Below are 12,803 nucleotides of genomic sequence, written 5' to 3' on the forward strand. Positions count from 1 at the left end.
ACATTTCAACAAATCACAATTTTTTGTATTTATCAACAAAAAATAACAGTCACATTTCATGATGAGGCAACGTCTTGAACTGCAATTTATTCCAGATATTTAAAATAAATTAGTACATTAGAGTACACAACGCAATGGGACTGTGACAAAATAAACCTCAAAACAGTGCCTATGTTTTTTGTTTTGTTTAATTTCTTTAACTGGTACAAAATATCCACCTAGAAATATACAAAATGCAGCAAAAAAATATCAAGTATTGTGCAGTCTTGCTCGCCATCAAGTTCCAATGACCAGGGAACGGGCAGGCAACTTGTTGAGCATTTGAAGCTACATTTAAAGATTGCTTGTCCTCAAGTGAGATTTTGCGAAAAAGCCCGTGAGCTGGTCAAGAATCTCACCCCCCTAAAGTGAATTGAAAAGGAATAGCAGCCCAAAAACAAACAAACAAACAAAAGTGAATAAATAAATAAACAAATAGAACAGGCTTTTGTTGCCTTTGCTTTTCATCCATCCCCTTCCCTCAGTGTTTTTTCTTATTTACGGTTGTGGCTGAACTGGTCCCTACCCAAGCTGACTTTGAGCAAGAGGCAAGATTCACCTTGGACTGATTGCCAGCCAATCGCAACGAGCAAGGGGACAAACAACCATTCACACTCATACAACAAACTTTTTTTTGTGTGGGTTTTTTTTTTGGTCAAACATCAGAATCATTGCCATAAGAAAACGCAGCGTCTCCAAAAGGTCCAACTTTGTCACAACTTGACAATCAGTCCATCGGCTATGCGCCAAAAAGAATGCGGGAAGGACCAGTACCTAAAACAAATGTGACATGCAGAAGTATCATAAATAAAAACGAAATACCGCATTTGGCTAGCGCAGTGTTTCGTATTCTATGGCGCAGTGATTCCCAGCAACTTTGCCAGATCACCAGGTGTTGATTATTTACTACAAATATTGTCTTTGTTCATTGATGCCAGCGCCATATATTTACAGGCAGACAAATTCCACCATATGACTGAAGGTAGAGTTGACCTATGTATCCTTTCATAAAACAGAATAATAACTTTGTGGCAAGTAACTTTGTAAGTAATTTTAGGAATCATAATTTTTAGAATACATCTCTCAAAAATTGCAGGTTTCTCTGAATATGCAAGTATGTGTGAGTTAAATTAATAATGTGGTTGTATTCTATAAACTGAGGCAAAAACTGCCAGATTCCCAAATATAAATATTGTAATTTGGATGATCTATATGTAGAAATTGGAAAACTGATCAAAATGCCACCCAAAAAAGTCCCATATTTTATATTTTTTTGACGTGCAGTGAGATTTTCTGCAGTAAAATAAGTGCCTAGCCTTAACAGAGGTTGGGAATCACTGCACTAATGTCACCAGCATTTAAAGGTCAGACTGGTTGACTACAAACAAACAAATGATAATTTCAAAGTGTTTTCATTTGATTTCAATCTAATCTCAAAGGGGAACTCATGGCAAAAAGAAAACTCTTTGCAATACTACAGTATGCTCTATGTGCCCCCACTAATCTAAACACGGTACTGTATTATGATTAACATTGTGTTTGTGCAATATGAGTTGAGATGATTAATCCACCCACTTTCATCAAACTGCCATTTTGTCCAGTCTTCTTCTGCCGTCGACTGAAATTCACATCAAAATGCGAGCCTAAAGGCAGTTTGGCGTCCATTATTATTCCGTGAATGCAATATTCAAATATCATACTAGTAGGGTCACCTAAAATTGCAAAGGAAATGTTTCAGTTCCCCTTTAAGACGATGCAATTTTGGAGCATTGTGTCTGAACACGTAATATGACTATTTGGGTCCGGCCCAAGAGTCCTAAAATGAACAGAGGTCCCGAGCATCCGTGTGTCACTTCCTGCGCGCGCTGCCGGGCCTCTTGGCCTGCCACAAGTGGTTGTGGATAGTCAGCGCGTCCACGCTGACCGATACCGACTTGGCTGGGATGACGTTAAACTGCTTGCGGTCCGAGCTGTACTTGTAGAGCCGGTCGATCATCTTGTGGCCGATGGCGCGCGGCCCCGTGCCCGTGAACTTGACGATGTCCTCCGTCTCCGGTGAATACGAGTACACTGCTCGGAACTGGCAGCCGCCGTCGCGGAAGAGGATGATCAGGTGGTTGGACTCGCATTTTTCGAGCTCCTGTGAAATACCAGAACAAAGATACCAGGCTGATCGATTGGAGTGATCGATCACCTGACGGAGCAAAATTCGGTTTCATCACACTGACCTCCAGAAGGACATTCTTCTGGGCCTCGTTCACCTTTCCGGCGAGGCAACAGTGTGCGATGGCATTGATGATGATGGGCTTGTTGGACTTGGAGCTCGGCTCTTTGAAAAGCTTGGGCCCTTGGACCAACGATGAACAAGCAAAAGTTAAAATGGGCTATGCTATCGGCTAGCCACCCAGAAAGCTAGCGAGCTATCTAGAAAAGGATGCACCTGGTCTGAGCTAGTGAGGATTTATGGCACTGACGGGCACAAAACCAACCTGGGTTATAATTTTGGGAAGGGTATAGGAAGGGGTCCTGGTTAAAGAAAGCCATTTTAAACTAAAAAGAAAAAAATTTATGGAGGCAGAAACAACAGCCAAAACGTGCAATCATACTCTCTTTCCTTGTTCAATAGATGGTTTTCAAATCATCAAATTGGATTTTTCATTGGTTGAAGTCATTCGTTACTGTCGACGCAAAGAACGAATGCGGGATTTAGAGTCCGAGTCCTAATAGAAACATTTCTCGTGTTCTGATGTCAAAAACTACATTTCCATATTTCGCTCCACCAGTGCTCACCATTGTACTCAGTTGACATGATGGAGGAGGCGACGGAACCGCTCTCCCAGTCGCGCTCCATGTTCCTGCTGGAGGTTCGGCTCAGCACAGGGAAAGAATCCATGGAGCAGACCGACTCAGCCCTGCGCGACAAACTAGGGTTTACACTCCGGATCCAAATGCCAAATTCTGATTTAACGCCTATTCAAAACATAAATGGTTTTTTGATAAAACAACCCCCCCCCCCCCCCCCCCCTGATTCCAATTTGAAGCTAACTGATTTTCGGCACCTCACCTCTGCGTCTCCATCTCTCCGGAGATGACGCTGTCCGCCTCTGTGGCCAAAGACAACGTGGATCCTCGAAAGCTGCAGCTCAAATCAGCTAAAAGCAGTCATGGGATATTTTGAAAGCGCTTTTCATTCATGTCCATCTTGAATACACCGCTACAGTACGTCATCAAACATGCTACATACGTGTGGCGGATCCTTTCGAGGGGCTGCTGAACTCGCCGCGTTGCGATGATTTGGGTCTACTTCTGCGGGATTTGAACCTGGGCCTCGGTTTAACCTGACCCTGTTCTTCCAACAATGCCTGCTGCTTCCGGCGTAGGTATTCCTGCTTAATCAGTTCTCGTCTGGCCTTCTCCTCCTCTTTACGAACGCGTTCCTCCTCCGCCTTCCGCCTACAAGGGAGCAGATCAACATTTCCCCGCGCAGACATCGGATTTGTGATTGGAACGCAAAAGCGTACCTGGCCTCGTCCCGCTTGAGCTCACTGTCGGCTTCCTGCTGCTGCTTGCGTAGCCTGGCCTCCTGGGCTTTGCGCTGCTGTTTGAGCATGAAGGCGGCGCGACGTTTGGCCATCTCGTCTTCGGCCTTCTCGTCATCCTGGGAAAAAAAAGAGTCGAGTGTGCATGAGTTAAAAAAAAAAAAAAAGATCGTGAAACACAGCATTGAGACTCGTCTTGAACGTCACCTTAAAAAAGAAGCCGAGTACATTCTTTTGCTCGCCGCTTGTGCTGTTGGCGCTCGCAGCCTCCTCGGGGACCTTCAGCTCTGACAGGTCAACCTGGATCAGCAGACCTTTTGCCTTGGTGCTGTCGTCTCCAACCGCAGATTCTCTCCCTGAGATGTCCACCTCGTCGTCTTCCGCACGGCGTGATGGAGTGATGGAGGTGTCAGAGGTCGCTGGGTCCTCTGACTGAATTTTGACAGGAGATAGAGCGGGTTCGGGTTCCTCCCTGGCGCAGCCCTGGTCGTTTTGGATTCTGAAGGTTGTGCGTCTTCTGAAGTTTCGATCCAACCTGGCGGTTTCAGCATCCTGGCTTACCGCGCCAGTCTTTTCCTTGGGAGGGGTCGCGGCTTCAGCGTCAAGCGCCCCGTCGTTCTTGTGCTTCGGCTCGGAGGCTTTGCTTCGCTGGCTGGAGCTCAGCTTGGGAGGACGGCGAGTTGGGGTACAACCGCTGTCGTTGAGGTCCACAAAGTGAACGGCGAAAGATCTGGGGTCGGAGGTGGGGGACTCTGTTGTGGCCGGAGTTGGTTTCCGGTCTGGCTCTTTAGATTCCAAAGATGGGGCTGCGTTCTTTTTCATTAACAAGTCTTGTTGCAACGACAGCTGTGTCATCTGCTGTTGGATGACACTGATGGCCTCGTTGAGGAGATCTATGGAGCGCGAGCGCTCACTCCCATCCGATGCCGAGACGCTATCCTGTGCCGAGGTGTTGAACCGGTTATCTGGATGTATCTGTCTTCCTCCTGCCTCCGCCTGCACCTTCAAAACCTCAAGACAGGAGTCATCCTTGCAGCAGGCACTCTTCGCTTTCTGAGCGGCAGACAGATCGTCCGAAGGCGAATGTTTGAGAGGAAGAGGGAGTGTGTCGCTCCTCCCTTCGCCCTGTTTCACGATGTTCAAGAACGCAGCTTTGCCGAGTTTCAGTCGCTGCCGCGCCGACGAGGTCTCCATCTTCTTCTTCTGCTGCTCAATAGCGCGCCTTTGCTCCTCCAGCTGCATGTGGAGCTGCAGCAGCTCCGAAGGCACTCCTGGAGGACTCACCGTTTTCCTCGCAGCAGAGGTGGAGTCTATCCCCAACCATCCGGGGCTACCTTGGCTCTTTCGCTGCCACGGAGAGCAAGGAATACTCTCCTCCGAATGGTCAGGTGTTGTCTTCTGCGAACTGCTAGGGCTGCAGAACCCGTCGCGGAGGCTGAGCTTAAGCAGCTTTCTTTCGGCAAAGCTGGTCATCCTAATACCGGCGCTGCCCGAAGCGCTGCAGCTGCTTGCGCAAGACACGGTACTGAGGCAGGGGCTGCAACGCCCACTCCAATCTTCCTTATCATCTCGTTCCCTCAGCTTCAGGTCTTCTCTCAGCTTAAAAGACTCAACCTCTGAAAATTCCCGCAGTAAACCAATCCCCTTTCGACCGCTCGCCTCAATCATCTCCACATCCTCGTCATCTTCCTCAAAATCGGCAATGTCCGAGTCAGAATCCTGTCCTACTTCCGCATCAGAGGAAAGATGACTGTGACACTCGGACTCTCCGGACATGTGAAGGTAGAAGCCTTGTGGCGGTGTCCTCTCAGTAAGCGAAGTGTGCGACGAGCCTTCCCGGGTGGGGCCGGACTTTACCACAGGTACGGGTTTAAATTGAAATCTCTCGCATTCAGACAATGGTGATTTCGGGTGTGATTTATGTGGAATATGCGTGGTGGCTATTTTCACGCCGGATATCTCTGACCTGCAGCGACTCTCCCCGCTCTCCTCCTCCTTGTTCAGGCTGATGCTCTTCTCTTTGGCTGGCTTTGGGACGGCAGGCATCAGAGGCTCGAGGTAGTAGCTTTCCGCCTGCAAGTCTGGGGTTAAGAAGTCCATCTTGACTGGATTAGAAACTCTCCGGGATGAGGTCGCGTAGGCCATTTCCAATTCATCCAGCTCCATGTCGCCCCTGAGTGGACGTCGGGGGCAGGCGGCGGGGTGGATGACAGCGACCAACTCCTCTTCCTCTAAGATCTCCTCCTCATCCTCAACGTGAATGTGGCTGAGGAGGCTTTGCCCGCTCGGTCTGTGTTGATGCAACGGGCGAGCTGAACCCCCGAGGATGTGGCCGGGCGTCATAACGGCAGAGGCTGAATTGTTTTTGCTGGTGGAGCGAGCCACGCTGATGTTGTCTGCGTCATCTTCATGAGTGGGGAAATGCAAGGCGTAAGGTGCCGGCTGGGAGAAGGGCCTATGGAGAGATACGAGATCATTACATAAGCAAATTCTTCACACAGATCTTCTACTGGAATGTCCTGGATCAGGCAGATGTTCCTCATGAAGTGCCCGTGAGAGCAAAAATGTGAACGCTCACCTCTGCCTCCTCTCTGGCCAGACCTGTGACAAACCCTGAGGCTTCTCATCTTTACGTGCCAGGGAGCTACGCAGAATCCTCACTAAGATATAATGACAACATTCATCTTACGTCAACATCAAATAAGTCTATCCCATCTAAAAATACACATCTGCAGGCCATTATCATACATTACCTGGAGCATCATCCTCAACTCCCCTCTGTCGTCTTTGAGGCACTGAAAAGCGAGGAGAGATGGAAGTGCTCGGTACCGTACTGTAAGAGAAAATCATCTGTTGTTAATGAACTCAATCACTCCCAAAGACGTTTTTAAACGTCTTTTCAGGCTTGGTCCAGAATTGCCTGTTACTGAATGAGTTAAATAAAATGAGCTGTCAAAGTGGTACGAGAAAGTTAAAGATATTCGGGGAACAAATTGTACCTAAAGTCCGGGCTTGAAGGCGTGGTCAACATTGCAGCGGCACTTGACGTCGTGGGGAAAGTACGTTTGGTAACATCGATGGCTGGGTGGGATCGAGAGGTCTTAGGCCGCAGAAGCATTCTTGCTGTACAAATGCGGCGTAAACCTTAAGTTTGAACCTTGTTTGATGAGAAAAATGATCCTTAAAAATTGGCCGTAGAAGCAGAGAGTAGATTTTACCATCTCTGATTTCCTTCAGGTCTTTGGGCTGTACAAAGTCGGGCCTCACAACCTCAAACCACCAGAAGAGCTCGGCGATGAACACCATCACGTTATTCTGCGTGAGGAGGCAAAGAAAGATTAGTGGTGCTATCTGAAAACTAGTCTGCATTTGCCCATATGTTCATCCGTTAGTAAAATGGCAAGCAGTCACTCCTACTTGCACCTATGACCAATTTCTACCTCTACTGTGATGAAATATTTTATTTTTCTACAAATTTTTTCATGTGGAAATGTCACAAACTATTTTTCCGGTCTTCCATAACATGTGAGCTCTGCTCATGTTTGCATGTGTGTTTTTGCCTCACCCTCAGCATCGGAGAACAATACAGCATGTCCTCTGGCGTCAAATAGAAGCACTTGTTCAAGTATTCATTTGAAAACTCCTTCAGCAGATGGATGTTGTACACGCTGTCAGCTACGGAGGCCACATCCTTCAGGCAGATATCTGAAATTTAGGACAAGAAAATGGACCATCATTGGCACACAAACTCTTGAATAATCGGTGGTGGGATAACGGCTTCAAACGGACTTTCAAGTTGAATGACTTCGGGGCAGTAGAAGTGGATCAGGGTCAGAAGAGCAGCGCCGTCGCACACGTCTGCACACAGGTCATCCACGAGGGAGAAGAGCTGAAATGTCCGACCTGAGAGGTGATCCCTGCGATAACGCACCTGGACAGCCGCAATATTTTCACATTTAATTCTTTAAAAAAAAAGAATGCTATAATTCTCTTCTGTATAGCTCCGTCACATTGTGTTGGAAAATCTTACCTGCTGATGATTTGGTGAGTCCAGCAGGTGCTGCTTCATCTTCATCTCTTTTTCAGAGATAGTGTTCATCTTTGTGATCACCTTTAGTCGACGAGAAAAAAAAATTGCACAGAAAATACAAACACAACAGCTTCTTGTTTGTTTATTTTTTTCCTTTTTACCTTGTTGATCCAAAGAACCATGGCATCTTCCAGGTCCAACGGATGCTCCTTGGAGGGGATGAAATTGGAGAATCGCTTGACACTGGATACCACCTTCTCCACACTGATCATCTCCATCGTGTAGGCCGTCATGAGGGAATCGATCAGGTGCATGTGGCAACTCTACACATTTTTTGGGCGTTCCAAAAAAAAAACAACAACACTAAAAGTCATTGACGCCCGCATGCCCGTTACCCAAGCACTATATCTTGCTTGCAGCACGATTACATCCAATTGCAACGTCTTGCTGTGCGATTTCCAGCCCCTGGAAATAAACCTCAACGTACCATCTTGAGAGGGGTCGTGCTGAGATCCAGAACCGAGACGTGTACATCGTCCGAGTCCCGCACTTGGACGCCCCTGGCGGACAGAGCCTGGAGTACAGACTGATGGCTTCGAAGTGAAGCTGCTTGTTCTGAGCGCAAGATTAGTCCGCACACCCGGCAGTAGACCTCTCCGGACAGCAGCAGATGAATGACAGGGGGCTTGATGTGCTCCTGATCATACTGGTCCGTATAAAAAGGATCCTTCAGGTCATCTGGGACGTGGTCTGCTGGTGAGAAGCACACGGTCATTATTCGTGAATCAAATCTAGTCATACAACATATACACATTAAAAAAATGAGAGTGAAGCTTTTTATGTCTAAATTGAGTGAAGCCTGGGTTGTTCCAGAGAGTCTTTGCTGTAAGTGAAAGCACCCGCCCCACCCCCATCTTAAAACAAATAATCTATCAAATATTTAGGTTTAGGGATTGCTACACATGTTATATAAGGGTGAACAAGATGGGCTGCACTGGAAGCTAATACATTCAACAGGCTAAAGTGAGACGAGGAAAACATCAAAACAAAGTAGCAGGCCCGCAGCCTTTGAACCAATAAGCCAACAAGACTTAAAGGTGATTAAAAAGCTGATGTTGTGCCGGCCCGCCTGCTCGGGCGCCAAGACGCGGGGCGGCTATTTTAGCGCACCTTGAAGACGCTAATCCACTCGTACTTTGTTAGCAGACACGTGGCCAGGCAGTCAGTAGTGTCATCATATTAAAGTACTCTTTTCCTAAGATGCTCAGTTTTGATTGAGGTATTGAGTGGACCTGATTCACACAGAGGACAGCAACCTTTGGGAAAAAGCCTTCTAAGATGGTGTGAAAAGGGTTCGAGGAAAGATATTAACAGCCTTGTAGAAATGAATGAGATGTCAATTTGGGGTCAGGCTGATTTTTTTTTCCCAATTGGTGCACCAATTTATGTGGGCATCAGAGCTTGTTTTGGCCTTCATCCATCGGTAGGCTCCTCCAGACAAATTTCTTTTACTCTGCCACTTCCGTAGCCTCGGCCGTCCTCTGAATGTCCCAGCTGGTTGCCATGTGACCCCCCCCGTGATCACCGGTTTGTGTTTTGCGGTGGGTACGCCGAATACATTTGAAATGTAAGACTCTTAATGTTTGGCTGATCAGGCGAGTGTGTGTCTTCACCTTCAATGCCATTAATGACTTAAGCATGTGACACTCTCACCAGTGCAGAATTGCTCCTTAATCTAATGAGTGTTTGGGCCTTGGCACACACACTCTCACTAAATGTGAGCGGGGAATGTGTGTTTAAAAAAAAAAAACACTATTGCATTGAGATTATTTCATCTCATTTGAGGATTTCGCGAAGGTCGCAGAAACAAGAGTTAATTGGGGTCACTATGGTAAACTGTTTTCCTCATCCAACCAAGAGCGTCATCGACAGTAGAAAAATTGTGCATGTCGTAGCTGCTGCTGGGTTCCGATAGACACATTTTGACACACTCAATCGATCGGGTAAGCGGAGAAAGAAAACAAGCGAAGTGGCTACCTCCGTGCTGCCGACACACCTGACGTCAGGACGAACCAATCAGATTGAGGGATGCTCAGCAGGGGTTGCTGTTCATTAGGGATCGACGCCCTGGCACACGGGACTGGGCCCTCAGATGGAATGTGACCATTCGCACAACAGTGATTCCGAATGCTAAATAATCTGTGGTAAGGCTAGCATCAGATGGATGACGCAGGGTTGCATAGAGTCCCAGCAAACACTTGCGCAGTCAGTGTGAGTTTTTTTTTTTTTTTCAAAGAGTGAGGATTGACCTGAAGCTCTCCCCCGCCCCCTCCCCCTTCAGTGTAGTCACATAGAGTGACACAAAAACCCACTTCAAAGTGAAGGGGTAGTTTCCATACATGAGCATGGCGATGTGGAGCAGTTTTAGCGCAGGGAGTGGCGCTGGCGAGGCTAGTGACCTGTGTATAAAAGCCTCTGGCACGTCATGAGAGGCGAGCGTGGTTGTCTGTCCACAGGATGAAGAATGTACAGTGGCTTTGTTCGCAGTGGATTCCAATTTACTTTCTTGTGTGTTTGCAATGATCTTTCGTAGACGTTTTTTTTTGCCGAGACATCTGTAAAGCGGATATTCACGATGGACTTCATAGAGAGAGTACGAAAAATGTTTCCAACACTATACATACTCACCTTTATGTGCCCTGCGATTCAACGAGCCTAAAGTCTGTCTCTCGCTAAAGGTCATCTTAAGTTTATGGCAGACTCTAAATTGTTTATAGGCAATGAATATTAGTGTTCATTAATTTTTCGGGTCTATATGTGCCCTACAGTCGAACGGTAACTAACCCAAATTCCTATCCTAATAAAGTCCTCTAGAAAATGGATGGCAGGTGGATATTTGAAAGCTGATCAAAATTATTTTTCTACTACAAAGTGGTGGGCCATTCACTTAACTGATGAGCTCCGCAGCATACTGGCCAAGCTGAGTCAAGACTATTTGACAGGTTCAAACGGCCATGTCTTAAGATTCACTGAATTGCAAAACATTACATTCACTCGTCATGCCCTTGTGAGCGTAAAAAGACTGTGCGGCAAAAGAACAAGAGGATTTCTTACCAACTCCATAAGCTTTGGCCAGCAGCCATCTGAGATTTGCTTCTATTTTGGCCCTGGCAGAGTCGTACAGATCCTGTGGTACCACCAAAACTTCCAAGTCTCCTTCTCTTCCTACATGGCCATCCTGCGCTGCTCTCCTTCTGGTGCTGCCCCCCTGCCCGGCACTCACCTCCGCATCCATGCTGAAACAAAACAGTTCAATTGTTTATTGTTTTGTACTTGGTTGCAAAAAGCAATGTACATAGATTGATGAAACAATACGAAAACACATGGTGGTGGTGGAAGTGGGGGACTTGAGTCATCAGACTCTTCTAAGTCGCCATATTTTTTACATACACAAAAAAAATCAATTTCTGCTGAACCCATCATCCAATTTTCCAAATTACTGTTGTGCAGTTTTCAGTTTGAAATGGCCATTCTAACCACACTCCGTATTTTGACAGATTCTTGTTAAATGCTATTCTCAACTTTGGCTGCCTGTAACCAACAAAATAAAAGGCTACAAAATAAACACATTTATTTGCAATACTTTTAACAAATTCACCATCCATCCAGCCATTTTCTATTCAGCTTACCGACATTAGGATTGTAGGTCAACCGGAGCCTATCTCAGTTGACATTAGGCGAGACAGATCGTACACCCTGGACAGGTCGTCACCCAATCACAGGACACGTACAGATAAACAAGCTTTCACATTCATAAGAAGGATAATTTAGAGTCTGCAATTGATCTAACGCGTATGTTTTTGGAATGTGAAAAGAAGCCAGACGACTTGCAGAAAATCCACGCAAGCACACGGAGAACATTTACACTCTACACAGGAAGATTTGAGCCCCAACCTTTTAACGGTCACTTTTCAGTAAAATAAAGAAATAAATACACTAAGAATTTAATTATGGTTTTAATATCCAAAACAGTGTGCCATTCATATAAATCCACCTGTAAAACCAACCCAGAATTTTCCATTCAGACCTCAGATTTTCTTCACATTTTGAATTTGAGAACAGAAAACATTTTTTAAACCTCTTGATTAGAGACATGTGGACTACCAAACTTTCGGCTATCTTGAAACAATTATCCTTGAAATGACACGGATGCTTATTTTAAGTTTGCCTTTTTACAGTAATTGGATCAAAATTCATGATGTGGATGTGCTAAAAACACGTCCTAACAATACCGGATCGAATAAATAGTAATTTAATAACAGAACATAAATAGTGGCTAATAAATTAATATATACTGTATGCATCTGAGGGCGTGACGTAATCAGAACCCACATGTAAAGGCCTTCCCGGTGTTGTAAAAAAAATCCATCAAAGTTACGAAAAAAATTACATGATTTTTCAGACTATGTCCAGCTGCTGGTGCTTTCATTTAATTCATAGGAAAATTGACACCATTATAAAATGAAAATGTATTGTGGGTTTATTAGCTACCGTTCCAAATGCTGAGCACTTAGCATGCTGCTGTCATTAGCCGTCTCCAGACAGGTTGACCGGTGAAAGGCGGCTAATGATAGACACTTCAAGCCCCCACGAAAGAAGACGAAGCTCACCTTTACGGGTACATTGGCTCCATCCCCTTTCGTGTTTGCGTCTTGGGTTGTTACAGCAGCGGACTGGCTGGCTGGGGCAAGTGGCGAGATAACGGAGGAGACCAAAGACTCCTCCGAGCTCTCCTCCCCGCCCCGTTCGGCACAAATCTCTCCGGCCTCTCAGGATAACGCCGGTTAATCCCAAGGTAATAAATGAAACCAAATCCGTTTGGCCAACCACGTGAGGTCGGCATTCGAGGGAAAAGCACGAGTAATGTCCAAACGCTAATTCAAATTCGCTGGCATCACTGCTGCCAGTGCTGCTGAGGGTGGGTGGAGTAGAACGGTTGTAGGAGCTTGTCTCTATGGGGACGGGAGAGCAGAGTCCTCCAGCCACGGATGCGGTACAACATTTGGCCGGCTTGGGGGCGATGTCGGTTAGTGAAGGCCGACAGATGCCCGGCAACAGACGTGCGTTCAGATAGATAGAAAGTCCTGTTTTGTGAATTCAGAGGTTTGTTTTGAAATAATTACTGGGGGGAAATG

General features: G+C 46.3%; 1 protein-coding gene across 3 annotated transcripts; it reads right to left on the reverse strand.

The window, feature by feature from the left end:
- Nucleotides 1-72: 72 nt before the first annotated feature.
- LOC127590924 (calmodulin-regulated spectrin-associated protein 1-B-like) lies at nt 73-12,665 on the reverse strand. Of its 3 annotated transcripts, none has more exons than XM_052050545.1 (19): nt 12,279-12,665; nt 10,723-10,904; nt 8,096-8,358; nt 7,770-7,931; nt 7,609-7,689; nt 7,368-7,509; nt 7,144-7,283; nt 6,797-6,893; nt 6,578-6,722; nt 6,332-6,411; nt 6,157-6,238; nt 3,786-6,033; nt 3,561-3,697; nt 3,284-3,492; nt 3,104-3,191; nt 2,830-2,951; nt 2,268-2,386; nt 765-2,179; nt 73-732 (listed from the first exon to the last, which is right to left on the reverse strand). In XM_052050545.1, exons 2-18 carry the CDS (start codon nt 10,901-10,903, stop codon nt 1,889-1,891), a joined length of 4,587 nt encoding a protein of 1,528 aa, XP_051906505.1. In that variant the 5' UTR covers nt 10,904; nt 12,279-12,665; the 3' UTR covers nt 73-732; nt 765-1,888. The 3 variants fall into 3 exon arrangements, with proteins under 3 accessions (XP_051906505.1, XP_051906504.1, XP_051906506.1); XM_052050544.1 differs by having other exon boundaries at nt 8,096-8,361; XM_052050546.1 differs by having other exon boundaries at nt 6,578-6,701; nt 8,096-8,361; nt 12,279-12,664.
- Between the last annotated feature and the right edge of the window lie 138 nt (nt 12,666-12,803).

The sequence above is a fragment of the Hippocampus zosterae genome, chromosome 18 (assembly GCF_025434085.1).
Source record: "Hippocampus zosterae strain Florida chromosome 18, ASM2543408v3, whole genome shotgun sequence".
In the NCBI taxonomy this organism is placed as follows: domain Eukaryota; kingdom Metazoa; phylum Chordata; class Actinopteri; order Syngnathiformes; family Syngnathidae; genus Hippocampus; species Hippocampus zosterae.